The sequence below is a fragment of the Muscardinus avellanarius genome, assembly GCF_963383645.1.
Source record: "Muscardinus avellanarius genome assembly, chromosome: 8".
Lineage (NCBI taxonomy): Eukaryota > Metazoa > Chordata > Mammalia > Rodentia > Gliridae > Muscardinus > Muscardinus avellanarius.
The window spans coordinates 88570224-88585402 of record NC_137794.1 but is presented as its reverse complement, the minus strand read 5'-3'; the positions used below and the strand labels follow the sequence as shown (position 1 = coordinate 88585402).

Sequence of the window (15179 nt, the reverse complement as noted above, 5' to 3'; positions counted from 1 at the left end):
AATTCTCGTGCACTCATTTCCAGTAACTATTGTAGCAAACTACCACAGACTTGGTGGCTTAAAGCACATTTAGTCTCTCACATTTCTAGAGGCCAGAAGTCTGAAATGAAATTAACCACGGAGAATTCATAAAAAGTGGGTGGGATCTAGACACCACATCAGCTAGGTTGGTGCAAAGAAGTTCCCCAGTGAAGTAGCTGATGGAAGAGTTTGCCTAAGTGTATGAGTTTACTCAGCATAACTTGGCTTGTTGAATAACCTGGGGACATTATGACGTTGGTTATTGTCTTCTTGTAGATAAAGCTTCAAGGAATAGCTGTGTTCCTGAAATCTGCTGGTTGATGTTCCCTCACTGTGCTTGTCTCAAAGATCATTGAGAATTCTTTGATATAGTGATAATAATGTTTAATTACTTTGATTATAATATCAAGAAGAATTCACCCAATGTCTGAAAGACTACTGAAACCAAGAAATGGTATCTAAACAGCACTGCTATGAAGACTTAAAAATGTGTCCAAAAGCTAAGATTGCTGTTGCCACGTTGGCCATGATTGTCCCCAAAGTACTTGGCTTTGAGAAAGAGAAGAACTTTTCAAATGGAGATGTTCCCCACTAAGAATGGTTTGTTTTTAAGATGGTCCAAAGAGTACCCATATGACTATTCTGTTTTTTACTTTCAGTACAATGGTCAGTAAATTACATGAGCTACTTAAGACTTCATGATAGAGTAATCTTTGTATTGGGTAATTTTTCTTAGCACATTTAAGGTAGGCCAGGATAAACTATGATATTTGATAGATTTGGTGCATTAAATTCATTTTCAACTTAACACTATTTCAATTTATGGGTTTATTGGAATGTAACCCTACTCTAAATTAAGGAGCTCTTTATGTAACCAAAGTGGATTTTGAGAGCCATCTTATTTCCCAGACCTTTTACTACCAACATGGGCACAGTAGCTCATGTCTTTAAACTTTTTGTTGCAGAAAAATTTCATAACTACTCTGTCAGCTCAAGAGTTTGATGATATTGCTGAAAATAATTCTTCCCTATCTACATGCCAACCACTATGGGCAAGAAGTGGTATGTTACCGAAAATACTTACCCAGAGAATGGTCAAGACAAATGTTCTGTAGTAAGGCCTGACAGAACAAGGAAAAGAGAGAGCTAGTGATAATTTAAAAAAAACAAAAAACTCTTGATAGGACTCTGCCTCTCAACTTTTTTACAGAGCTTTACTTTATCACAAAACATTGAGATAATAAGATCTAATTGTAGATGAGGAAGTCATGGTTTATTCAGAATTCCAAGCTAAAACAGGCAATGAAATTTGCTATAAAAACTGTGACTGTCAGAAAAAACTAAGTGACTTTTAAATAAAATTAGGAGCACATTGAATAAAATCACTGGAATGTAAGCATATTCTCATTAGTCAAGTGTTTTTTGTCCTGTGCCTCCAGTATGTTAAGAGAGTAGTCACACGATTATATTCCACTACAAAATGTGGGCTGTTCGCATGTTAAAAACACTAATTCCTTATATAGAAACTCTCACCTAATGTCAATAATTGTAGCATGCTGACATGCCCCAAAGACTATTTTTTTGTTTAGAAAATGAACCTCACTGGCCATCACCCTCCCCAGGATGCAAGGAAGTTTGTGGAGTTTGATTTCAAAGACATTGTTTCTGCATTAGAAGAAAAGATTGTAATAGTATAGAACAAAATACTCCCAAGTTGGTAAGGACTGGAAATGGATTCAAGGGATGTGTTGCCCATGGGTGTCGTTACAAGACAGTGTGTTAGTAAGGGACTCTTCTGGTGCCATCACGCTGTGGGCCAGTACTAGTCTGCCAGGGCTGCCATACAAAATGCCACAGACCAGTGGCTTAAACAACACACATTTTGTTTCTCAGTTTGGGAGGCTGCAGTCCAAGTGAAGATATGGCAGGGCTGGTTTCTCCTGAGGCTTCTCTTGGCTTGCAGTCAGTCACTTTCTCACTTTCATCAGATGCCCTTTTCTCTGCGCATATGTATTCTCTTCCTCTGCTTATAATGATACTACTCCTGTTGACCGGCACCTCACCCTATGATCCTATAGCCACATCCAACCAGAGTTGCCTCCTTAAAGGCTACATCTCCAAGTACATTAACCAGTCACCAAGTATAGAACAAGTTTAGAAGTGATAGTGACAGCAGGCCACATCTGACTTGGTATATTGTGTTGGATTGTATAAAAAGTGAATACAGTAATCAGTAGATACTATGATAGGAAAAATGTAGTATGAGGTCTTATGGACTATTGTACCTCTAACGGGACTCGTATCAACAGCCTCTGGTAGAAAGTTCCGGATGAGTCTTCTGACTTCACTTTGGAGAGCTCCCATATGACAGTAGTTCATACAGTGACATAGTCTGACATGGAGCTTTTTAAATGGTTCTAGTGCCTAAGCTGAATCTCCCTGCTCTCCTTCCCAACAGCCACCTAGGGCTTAAATAGATAGTATACTTTGGCCTCGGATTTGCATAAGACTCCCCACATTGTGGTATTTCAGTGTAGCTGAGCTGGGATGGGGTTTTGTGTGGCCGGCAGGTGATCCAGGACAGTTGGCATTCTCAGCACAGGCGACTGCCTATGTTCTGGTCTCCAAAATATGTTTTAACCTCCTTTCCTCTTTGCCCCTTTTCTTTCCCCCATATTTGGTTCTTGACAAGGATAGCCTGTAAACATGTTTAGTTTAATAAAAAAATGAAAAAAGAAAAAGAAAATCAACCCAGCTTAAGTCCTGCTTTTACCATGTACTAGTTTACTTGAATTGAAGCAAGTTATTAAATTCCCTGGACATCTTAATTCCACATTTGTCAAATGAAAATAAGAAGATACGCCCTCACAAATTGTCATGAGGACTTGGCAAGCTAACACATAATCAACTAGTGTCGTGCCTGCAAGATAAGAGGTGTTCATTTAAATTAGCTTTCCTCTCTTGTGATAATGCCAAGCAGGAAAATGAAGAGGATGGCACTTGAAGAAGGAAGAAAAAAGTGAAAAATTAAAGGTTCCACTTTAACATAAGGAATTTAGCATGGATACACTGTAAATGTAAACCATTAACATCCAATATTATATGCTGTAGGTAGATACTGTGCTAGGTGGTATGAGGCATTAATTTGAGCCATTTGAATTAAATTATCATTACTGCCTTTATACCATTTAGTGACAGCAGTTAATTTTAAACTTACCCATTAAAATCGCATGTTGATGTGTTAATATTGTTGAATGAATTCAAAGGTATCAGAAACAGTTGTTGTGAGTGCTAATGGAGTCTTCTGTTTAATATCCTTCTGTACCTTCCCCTTGGCCATGTTCCTGAATCTGAACTTCTTCAATATACATGATCTGGTCTCTACTTCCTCTCTTAGCCTGCCTTTCTAGATTGGCTCTCATTCACAATGCCAGGTTCACACCATATTGAACTATTTTGATTTTTTTCTTCCCTGGACTCTCAAAGATGCTATATTTCCCTCTCTTTAACTGGCTAATTGTGGATTCTCCATGAGTTGTCCTGAAAAGCCTAAATGAGATACCTCTTCCATATATCATCCTACTTACCATTGTATATTTAGCCCCTAGAATAGCACTAGGCAGGTTAGGATTTCAGTAGCTGTTTTGTTTTGTTTTTATGGTACTAGAGATTAAACCCAGGGATAGTCTACCTCAGAGCTACACCCTCAAGCCCTATTTTATTTTTTATTTTGAAACAGGCTCTCACTAAATTGCAGTGGGCCTTACTAAGCACTGAGGCTGGACACGAACCTGTGATCCTCCTTCCTCAGGCTTACAGTACTGGAATTACAAGAATATGCCACCATGCCCAGCTGCCATCGTTATTAAGTGATTGAATCAGTACTCAGCCTAATTACAAAGGATTATAATCATGATTTTACATTGCATATATAGTTGTGTAGCCTATACATTTTCAAATCCTATTTACGTAGAGGAAAAAGCAGTAGAATAAGTGTATTCTTCAGTATAAATATTTATTAAGCCCTACTTTATTCAGTAATATTAGATCTAAAGTGAATTGAGCTGCCCCTCCATTTAACTGCTGTAAAGGATTTTTAAATGACTATATGTAGCCACTGGTGTATATTTCTGACATGGGTTTTTCAAAAGAAAAATTAGATATAATGATTACCATAACAACACAAAGAGGATTCTCATAGAAAGGCCTTTCCTCTTAAGTTTGTAGCTAGCAAAAGTAGGCTTCTAAGAACGTTTTTTAAAGTGTACCCAGAAGATTTAGGTTGTTGGTGTAAAACACCAAAAACTACAAAAACTATGTTTTTCTACAGAAATTTATCTCAAAAAGAAACATTAACAGCAAACCACATGATCACAATGAAAGTGTTCAATCAGGTTGTTCCATTGAGCTTTTCCTCTCTGCAAACCTATTAACTTGGAGAATTTTCTTTCAGATGTATCTGCTTGCACAGAGAATGGGATTATAAAGATCTATAAAATACTTCTAAAGTGTGAATAATGTGACTTTTTATTTGCTTCACAAGCAATTTACTTTAAAAATTAACATCTGCTATTTCAAAGCTAATCTTAGAGTGCTGAATGCTCTTAACCATTTCTCAATCCCACATTCTTTTATCTTACTTCTCCTGCTGTGTTCCCACCACCCCTGATCCCATTAGCAAACCTTGAGACCGCCTCAGACTTACCAAAGTACTGCTTTGGTTTCAGCTGCTCTTCTGTAAGAGGAAGTAAGTGTTGGGGGTTTCTCTGTGGCACAGTTGTGATAAAGCTGTGGTGGTCTTATCTCTCTCTTAGGTAGTGGCTCTTTATGACTACACAGCCAGCCGATCAGATGAACTAACCATCCATCGTGGAGACATTATCCGAGTGTTTTTCAAAGATAATGAAGACTGGTGGTATGGCAGCATAGGAAAGGGACAGGATGGTTATTTTCCAGCTAATCATGTGTCTAGTGAAAGTAAGTTTTATACCCCTGTCCTGGTTTACTAATGTGATATAACTGATAGTCCAAGATTTTATCATTTTTTACCCTAATTTATTGGTTTTATAATCTTTGCATGTGTTTAGCAATGGGTGTTGCTTTCATACTCATGATGTAAAAAAAAAGGGGGGGGGCGGTTCTAAGTTTGCCAGAAAGCTACTACACTTTAAGATTGGTACACTTATTGTACTTGTCATTCCACCTGCCCCACGCACTTTTGTCAGCTGTTCCCTTCCACAATGACTCCTTCGTTGACCAGCATCTTGCAAACCTCTAGTCTCCCACCCCCCACTCTTTCTCTTTATATACCTCAGTCCTAGCTGGCTACCCGCTAAAACAAAAGTACAACAGAGACTTGTTTTAATCTCAAGTACATTAAGCCTTCATTTGTGGAAGAAAAAAATGAACTAGAGGAAACTCTAAATAGGTATTTCCAAATGCTATAGAATCACAACTAGACCTTGAGAGGTGAAAATAAAATAGACATAGCCTAGAAATAAGAAATATAGTAATTTAAAACTATTACAAAACATAACAAGTATAGTAATGCTTCTTTAGAAGAGTGTATCCTGTCAGCAGTTAACAGCGTATTAGGAAAAGCATAGCATTCATGGTCAGGAAAACCAACTTCTAACCCTAGCTTAACAGGTTACACTCAGTGCACCTCAGTTCCTCCTATGAAATGAAGGAATGAGCTATATGATTCTAAGCTCTCTTCCAGAAACAAAATTGTATGGTTCTGACTCAAAATGTATTGAGAACACTCGCTGTTTTAAATATTTTTGTTAAGTTTTTTGTTTCCTCAAAGAAGTAATTGCTGTAAATAATGGTTGGTTTTCAGGCTAGTCCATGAAACCCTTTTACACACACTGTGACTGAACAAAAGTATGATTGATTCCTAACCTAACTTGTGAGTTTTAAGAGCAAAAGAGATGAGAAAAGGAGGAAGAAGAATTCCTTTCTTGATTGATGAATGCTGGGCTAAGTGAGCTTAAAGTACTTATGTGGCACCCTCTCTGCACCCTGGCACTTCCCATCTCAAGTGGCCCGAGCCTCACTGCAGCCCTTCCATAGCTGTGTGCCACCCTCAGCAAACTCTTCCCTTTAAATGTGGCATGTCTTCACTGTTACTCACTTTTCTCTCCCACAACATCATTCCTAAATTTTTCCTCGCCACTGTTTTAATTATTTTTCTCTAAATAGTAAATGACTGGTAATTCTTACTTGACTAGAGAGATGCTTTTTATATTTAAAAGAAAATTCATAATGGAGATTAAGAAAAATTGGAAGAAATTTTAGGACAAGCTAGTTCCCGGTTAGACAAAAGATAGTGTTTAAGTCATCTCCCATGAGCTCAGCCCTTCTAACTTGCAGATTGTAAAAAGTGTCCAAGTTTACCTCCCTCTCCTTCCCAGTCCTGGCTCTCCTGCAAGGTCAGTGCCAAGGTTGAGCAGCACTAACTTTTGTTTCGAAACCAAGAGCTGCAGCAAAACCATAGTCACTCTGAAGAACGTCTGTAATTTTGACTAGGAATTGCAGTCCCCCTTTACATTCAGATACAAGTGAAACATTTATATACTTTTTCACTTGGCAATATAAAAAGATTGCATATCTCCAGAGTGGGTGGTACTAGGTGATTCAACTTCAGTTAGTTTGCAGAAATAACCTTTTAGGCTTGCCAGTCTTTAAAGTCAGTAGATATTTGCTCTACAGTGAGTTTAAATCTAATATAATTTTTCTTTCATAAAAACCAAAGTCAGACCTCTGAAACCATTGCAGAGATGGTTGATGGCAGCACACAGAATTAATTCCTGTTTCAAGCCTATTGTGTCCCATAATAATTGATGTTTTCTTTTGGCATCAGTCTTTGCTTTCTTGAAAATGCATTATAAGAGCCAGAACAAAGAGAAAAAAAAATAATTTCAAATACCCAGGTATGTAATATTGACTTCTCACACTTCATCAGAGGGTTTTTTTCTTTCCTTTTTATTTTCCTTTTTATTCTACTTTTTACCTGAATTTTAACAAAAACTCAACTGCCTGGTTTTAACACTGGAGAAAATAATGACTCTCAGCAGTGTTTCCCACTCTAAAAATAGTAGAAAGAATCATCTCTGATCTTTATCAGAAGCCAAATATGCAAAGCAAATAATCTGAGGTGGTATACTTATGAACATAATCTCTACCCACTGTTCATTTGAAAGCCATGTTCTTTAAGAGAGCAGCACAATGGGAAAAGATGGCCCCCCATTATTATAAAAGACATATTCTGTTTGTATCTTAAGCCAGTAGGGGGGAAAAAAAAAACACGAGCAGCTCTTCTTAAACACATCTAACACCCTTTTCTGTAAAAGATAAAGAAACCCAATACTAATACCAACCCATATTCATAGTCAATTTATATATCTCACAATCTTAGTTATATAATTTTGATCAAGTATATTTTAGCAATCTTTCTCAATTCTGATTGCTCTTCACCAAAATAGATTTTTGTTTTAATCCTTTACAACTCACACATAGCTCTTTAGATTCAATTGTGTGTAGATTCAATAAATTAATAGGTTGTTATCTTAAAAAACTATAAAACACTTAGGTTCAACACTGAGAATAGACTCAGAATCGTGTATAGTCCCAGGTCCATGCTTACCCATTTCATTCTCTCTTCCCAAATTATCGTTTCCCTACACCTCTGCCTGCCAAAATACTACCTGTTTTTTCAAAGTCTGTCACACCCACCACATCTTCCCTTCAGCATTTTCCACCTCCGCTGTACTGTTAGTACTTTCTTTCAAATAATGCCACATTTTATTTTATATTACAGCTGGTTATGAACATGTCTGTCTCTGATTAGAGAGTAAGCTCCTTGAGAGCAAAGATTGTCTCCTGATCATCTTCATATCTCCTCCCGCAGTATCTAGCAGATAACCTTGCCTACTGCAGGTTCCTGCTAAATGTGTCTTGAGATAAAATGAAATAAACACCTACATGACTACATAATAAGAGAAAACGTAGCGTCTACTTTTTTGAAATCCTGCTGAACTGATAAATCTATAAACTACCATAACAAATATATATGACAGCTTCAGTTTCATGTCTGCTCCCTCTGTCATTGTTCCTTCCGTGTAACAGTGCCCCTTAATTTAATTACATGAATCTCTTTTTCAATTTCAGCACTGTATCGAGAACGGCCTCCAGAGATAAAGGAGCGATCCCCTCCATTAAGCCCCAAGGAAAAACCCAAAGGAGAAAGACCTGCTTCAGCTCCTCCAAAGGTAAATTTTATCAAGAATACTTGTTGTATATGCACTTTGATTGTTTTCACTCTTTATATAAAATATTTCTATATTTTTAATGCTTATAATCTTCCATTGTTTACACTATTATTTCTTTTGACCTTGGCACCAACATTAAGAAATATTTAAGGCAAATGTTATAGCCATTTTCCAGATAAGGAAACTGAGGAGGCTCAGAGAGGATAAAGTACACCCTCAATCACAGCCGAAGTGCTTGGACAAGGACCCAGAGTGGCACTTGTGGCTTGAGTGTGATGCGATTTCCACTCTTTACTTGTTTCTTCATCTGTGATACTGACACTACTGTCAGCCTCACCTGGGAGTTACAGTTATACTAGAGATCACTGGAGTCCAGAGTAAAGGTGTTTTATCTTTTGGGGGCATTTTTTTACAGTGCTAGTAATCTGAAACATGGTAGTAATCTGAAACATTTCCAAGTTAAAATGAATGTGAATGTATTATCAGCTGGAGAAATATGGTATATTTTTGTCTGTATTATCATATCCCTGAGGGATGTCTGTCACTACTCTTCTGATGTAATACTTCAGTAGAGAAGTGTAATAAGCACTGAACCAGCTGGGCATAGTAGTGCACACTGGGAATCCCAGTAGTTGGAAGGATGACACTGGAGGATCGTGGTTCGAGGACAGCCTCAGCTACTTAGTGAGACCCTCTGCAACTTAGTGAGACCCTGTTTCAAAATAAAGAATAAAAAATAGGTCTTGGGGTGTAGCTCGGAGGTAGAATGCCCTGAAGCTGGGCGTGGTGCACACTTGTAATCCCAGCATTTGGGAGGCTGAGACAAGAGGATCTCGGTTCGAGGACAGCCTCAGCTACTTAGTGAGGTCATTTGCAACCCAGTGAGACCCTGTTTCAAAATAAAGAATAAAAAATAGGCCTGGGGATGTAGCTCAGAGGTAGAATGCCCCTGGGTTCCATCCCCAATACCACACAAAAAAGCATTGAACCATTGTATATATTACTTATTATACTTTTTATATGACAGTAGCTTTTGCTTTAGAAGAAATTTAGGAGCCAGGTCATAAAGAGCCAAGCATAATCTGCTAAAATGCTTAGATTTTATCCTCCAGACAAAGGGAATCCCATTGAAGGAGGTAGCCTTAGAAGTGACATGAAAGGATTTTCATGTCCCAGAGATTATTATAGGGATGGGGATGTAGCTGAGTGGTAGAACACTTGTACATTCAAGGCTCAGAGTTTTGTTTACAGCACTGTAGGGTGGAGGGGAGAAGTATTTTAGTCAGAAGCACAGTGGTTGAATTAGAGGTAGGGGCCTACTGCAAGGAAGATAGTTATGAATGCATAAAAATAAAACATAAAAACCTTAACTCATAGGAATAGAGGAAAGGGTACATAAGCTCTAATTGCCAGTATTTTATGATTAATTGTGATTGCTTGGATATGATTAGTAAAATTGATATATAGGATTTTGCTAAAAACCCTAGCTTATTATACAACTTAATAGGTGATGGTACTGCAGAAATAATGAAATGAGCAAGGGAGATCTGGGGAAATAGAGACAAGGAGTAGGAGATACATTCGGTTTTAGTTATTCCAACTTATTAGTATCTTTAGTGCTTCCAGATTCAGATATTCACAGGAGGTCAGAAGTATAGGTTTTTTTAAGAGAAGGTTGATCTTGAAAATCAAAAGCAGTTAGAGTATTAATTTTGTCATATCACTAAGTAGAAGCTCATAGTGAAAGCAATAGCCCAGAAAAAGTATTGTCAATACCCAAAGACAAAACCCAATTAAATACTAGTATGAAGAAAAATCAAAGGAAGAGGAGAAGATTGAGAAAGAACAGTTAAAGGAAAGAACCAGAAAAAAGAAGTGCCCTGGAAGCTAGAGGAGAAAGCGTAAAGGAGAGGAGAGTGGGAAACAGCCAAGCAATTAGGGAATCTAAGTATTTAGTAATCAAAAGGGTACTGCTAGCTCTGCACCAGCATCAATGGAGCGACAAGAACTAAAGGGTAAATGTTGGATGGAGCCTCAGCAGGTAAACTCATGGACAACATCCTCAGGTGTCCATGGACGTGGGCTTCAAATAATTAGAAAAAACTTGAGCAGTAGCTGAAGGGAAACCTGATATCCAAGTATGATTTTAATATTGGAAAATTGGAAAAAGACATATAAAATTATATACTAAGGAAACATATCCAATGGACAGGTTTAAGATGAATAAATACATGAAAGACATCAAGGATGCAGCAGATCTTAGAGGAAGCAGGAAGATTTTATCAGAAAGGCCAGTTGATATGCCGGGCGTGGTGGCGCACGCTTGTAATCCCCGCGCTTGGGAGGCAGAGACAGGAGGATCGCGCAGGTTCGAAGCCAGCAGCGCGCGCTGGCTTATGAGACCCTGTTTCCAAATAAAAAAGTATAAAAAATAGGTCTGGGAGTGTAGCCCGGAGGTAGAAGGGCTTCCAGGAACCACAGTACCACCAAAAAAAAAAAAAAAGAAAGAAAGAAAAGAAAGGCCAGTTGATAGATGAGTCTTGTGGCTTAGAGTAGGGGTTCTCTCATGATGGTGATTTTTCTTCTTGGGAGACATTTGGAAATTTCTGGTGAAATTTTTGTTATCTCACCTATAGAGAGGGGATACTACTAGCACCTAGTGGATAGAAGTCATGGATGTTTCTAAATCTAGAATGCAGAGAACAGCACTACTTGACAAAGTATCCAGCAGTAAATATCAGCAGTCCTGAGCTTAGAACAGTACCCTTCTAACACAAACAGTAAGTGATGTAAATAAGTTGATATACTCAAAGTTTGAAAACTAAAGATATCTTTAAAATAGAAAGCAAGGTCTATTTCTAATGTGAGGAGCAAAAGAATAAGATAGGATTTCAAGGGGAAAAGAGACCCTTTGGATACCTATCAGGAAAGTAGGAGCAGGGGCTCATTCAGGACATTTTAAAGATTCCTGAGTGATTCTGGAGCTGCTACTTGGGTGCCATCAAAATACAGGCAACACATTCTTGTGTGCTTGGATTTGATTTTGCTCAGTGGTGCTCGGCACCTAGGGCCTAGCAATGGAAAAGGCAAATTTATGTGTAATTAAAGTTGTGTGTGTGTGTGTGTGTGTGTGTGTGTGTGTGTGATAGAACAAGAGAGTACGAGACTTGACGGCCTTGTGTGTCACTGGAGTGATTCACAGTGGAAGATCAGCTAGACTGAAGACAGAAAATCTAGATTAGCAGACTTAGAAAGCCATGTTCTCTGATGTTGTGATAAGTTACCTATACCCAGGTGGAAGCATAGAGATGGATGGTAAAGGAATCAGGAAGCTGGAATGACTGTCACACTGAAGGCCAGAGACTCTTACTTCATATTTCAGGCATCAGACACTCCAGGTTATGACAGATTTGTAGCTGAAGTAAAAATGAAGCCACATTATTAAAAGTGAGCTGCTTGTTGACCAGTGTGTACTCCTGAACATTAAAATTCCAGGGTAATAGAGTTGAATGAAGAGGAAAACCAATGAAACAAGAACTGGTATCCTGAATTACTGTGTAAGAGCAGAGGTCTCAACCTTCCCTTCATATCGAATTCACCTAGGGGATTAAACACTAAATACTAGTGAGTACTGCCACCCCCACAAATCGATTCAACTGATCTGGAATGGAATGTGGGCATGGGCAGATTTCAGAAGCTTTCCAGGTGATTTCAATGTGCAGTCAACACTGAGAAACCATCATGTTAGAGTAAACACAATGTCAAAAGATATCAGCTACAAAGTAGAGGGTGTTATATAGCAAGCGGTCAAAACATCCAAGGAGGGCTTTGGTAGTGCCCTAGCCTAAAATCAGCAGAAGGGAGTTAAGAGGAGATCAGTGTTAACTCCTGTCTCCCATGAGTCACGGTTGAATACATGAGGAAAACAGCCTGTACTGCAAGAAACTAAAAGAAAATGGTGTCTTGGTAAAGCAATAGATTTGAATACAGCAAGGACACATGGTGATGGTTGCCTATGACAGTGTGGATATAATGAAGGATGCAGTAGAAGGAACTGGCTTCCTGTGTTCCTGAGGATAAAGACGCCTTACTTGCTTCTCTGATATGGCAAGTCCATCTAAGCAGGACTTGCCATATCATGATCTTACTAAGGATTGTAGTTGATTATTTTAATTTTGTGTGACTTTTCCCCTTATAGACTAATATCCATGTTTCAGACATAGACATACTTTCATATTTATCCTGTAGCAGACCAGTCCCTCAAGTAGCCAGCCTGATCCTTAAAGTCTACTTCAGGGTAATCCCACTGATGCCCAAACCTTAATTCTAGACCACTAGGAACTTACAGGCATGCAAAATAAAACACTTTTAAAAAATTACAATGAGTGTGGTGGTTCACGCTTGTAATCCCAGTACTTGGGAGACTGAGACAGGGGGATCGCAGATTTGCAGCCAGCCTCAGCTACTCAATGAGGCCCTCCTCAACTTAGTGAGACCCTGTTTCAAAATAAAAAATAGGCCGGGGGTGTCACTTGGAGGTAGCATTCCCCTCAGTTCAATCCTCTATACTACAAAAAAAAAAAAAAGAGAGATGAGGAGAGAGACGTATCTCAGTGGTAGAATACTAACTTACCTAGCATGTACAAGGCCCTGGGTTCACTCTCCAGCACTGCAATAATGATGATGATGAAGGAGGAGGAGGAGGAGGAGGAGGAGGAGGAGGAGGAGGAGGAGGAGGAGAAAGTGTTACAGAGGATAATCCACTTGGGCAAGGGAATAGAAAAGCTCTCAGAAGAGATGGAATTCAAATTGGTTTTAAAGTTCAAAAGGCATGGGTTTCTTTACTTGAACAAGATGATTCGGATTTGGTCTGCTTTATCTGAATTCATGTGTCAAAATAAAGTCCTACATGGGACTAAGGATGTAGCTCAGTGATACAGTACTTACTTAACATGCACAAAGCCCTAGATTCAATTCTTAGCACTGTAAAAAAAAAAAGAAAAAAAGAAAACAAAATCCTACATATATTTCTCTTTCTAGGAATGTACCATGTGCATATTAGTCAATGTTTTACCTTCCTATGGAAGAAATTATAAGGACAGATTTATGCTTATGTATAAAGAGTCCCTGAGAAACATTGTGTTGCCTCATGGCTCAGGATACAGTCTGAGCCATGAACTAACAAACAACTCTTGAGAAATGTAAAACTGAGCTTCCTTAACACCTGGCTAGCTACATCTTGAATTTAGTTTCTTTATCAACATACGTATGGTTTGATTTTATCAAGCTCCTGCCTTTAAACCTACCACAAAAATCTATCAGATGTTTAACTTCATGCATAAGTCTTAGTCTGCTATCATGTATATATTTTTAGAAAGAACATGAAAAATAGTCTGATAGATGATTAGCTATGGTGGGGGGGGGGTGGAATCTGAGCTCATAGAGTTATAGAATTGATTCCCAGGAAAGGACCTTAGAGATTTTCCCTGGATATTCTAGTCGGCCTCATTTTACAAATAAGGAAACTCAGATCCCGAAAGTTAAGAGAGTCATTCCAAGTGACACTGCTAACGAGGATTAGGACTCCGTATTCTCAGGACAGTTCCCCTCTTCCTGAGCGTCTAGTAGTGACTCAGAGCCATTACCTGCACGCTCAGCAAGGTTTGTGTCACAGTGGCTTTTTATATCTCTGTTATGTGTTTGTTTTACTCTGACCTTCTTCAAGTGGAAGTTCCAAAAACTGTATTCTCTATACTTTTTTGTTTTTCATTTTTTATTTTTGGAACGGGGTCTTAATATATTGTCCAGGCTGGTTACAAACTTCTGCGCTCAGGCCATCCACCTGCCTCAGTCTCCCGAGTAGCTGGGACTACAGTCACACGCATGCCTGTACCCAGCTTTAGTCCCTATACATTTAAGGAATGCAGTGAAGAAGCCTCAGTAGTTTCTCTTTCTTTTTTTTTTTTTTTTACCATTATTTCTATTCAAAATACAGAATGTGCAGCAAAATTACACCTTTTAGTAGCTTGGCAGCTGCTAAATTGGCACCTCTTACAAATTCTTCCCAGTGGAACACACCTGCTCTCTTGCTAAGTGTGCCAGGTACCTTCCAGCATTTCAGCCGTGCACTGCAGTTTTAGTGGGAGATGCAGCACTTGGTACTAGCTCTTCACTGTACCAAGAAGGGGCAAGGTTCTCCAGGTTAGCCAGAGCGTTCCAAACAAATTAATAACTACTTATACAACAGGGGAGTGGAAGGAGAAGAATGTCTTCCTCCAGGATTCTTTCATAACATTTTCACCAAGATGTGCTAGAAATCTGCATCTGTTAGAAAAGAGGCTTTAGGTGCTATGAGGGAGAAAAGAGAGACTTTGAAAAGAACCTGGTGAGCACACCTCTAACCCCAGTACTTGGGAGACTAAGACAAGAGATCACAGGTTCAAGGCCAGCCTCAGCAACTTAGTGAGACCCTATTTCAGAATTTAAAAAAGATAAGAGTGGGGGATGGGGTGTAACTCAGAGGTAGAATGCCCACCCTAGGTTCAATCTCCAATAACCCCTCCCAAAAAAAAGAAAGAAGGGGAAGGGGAAGAATAGCTTTGATCAAGCTAACAACATGATTTTATGTTTGTTTGTATTTGGGGGTTTTGTTTTGTTTTGTTTTGAGAACTTTTATTTTGAGTAGCCTAGTCCTTAACTTGTATGATTTATTTGAGAAGGAATGTGAGCGTAAACTTACTTTTTAAAATTTCTAATCATTTTAACTTGTTATAATATGAAAGTATATATTCATATTTTTAAAAGTTAAGCCAGTAAACAATACATTAAAAATGAAAAATAAGTCTACTGTCCTGCTATTATTCATGTTCATTTTAATAGCTTATT

At 38.5% G+C, this 15179-nt stretch overlaps 1 protein-coding gene across 1 annotated transcript in view; it reads left to right on the top strand.

The window, feature by feature from the left end:
* The window catches only part of AHI1 (Abelson helper integration site 1), a gene marked incomplete at both ends in the record, with an annotated part of 198861 nt that overhangs the window by 140411 nt on the left and 43271 nt on the right, over positions 1 to 15179 (top strand). Inside the window, 2 exons of the mRNA XM_080700129.1 lie at positions 4836 to 4998; positions 8194 to 8294. Coding sequence (XP_080556255.1) covers positions 4836 to 4998; positions 8194 to 8294 — 264 coding nt within the window. The remainder of the gene's footprint in view (positions 1 to 4835; positions 4999 to 8193; positions 8295 to 15179) is intronic.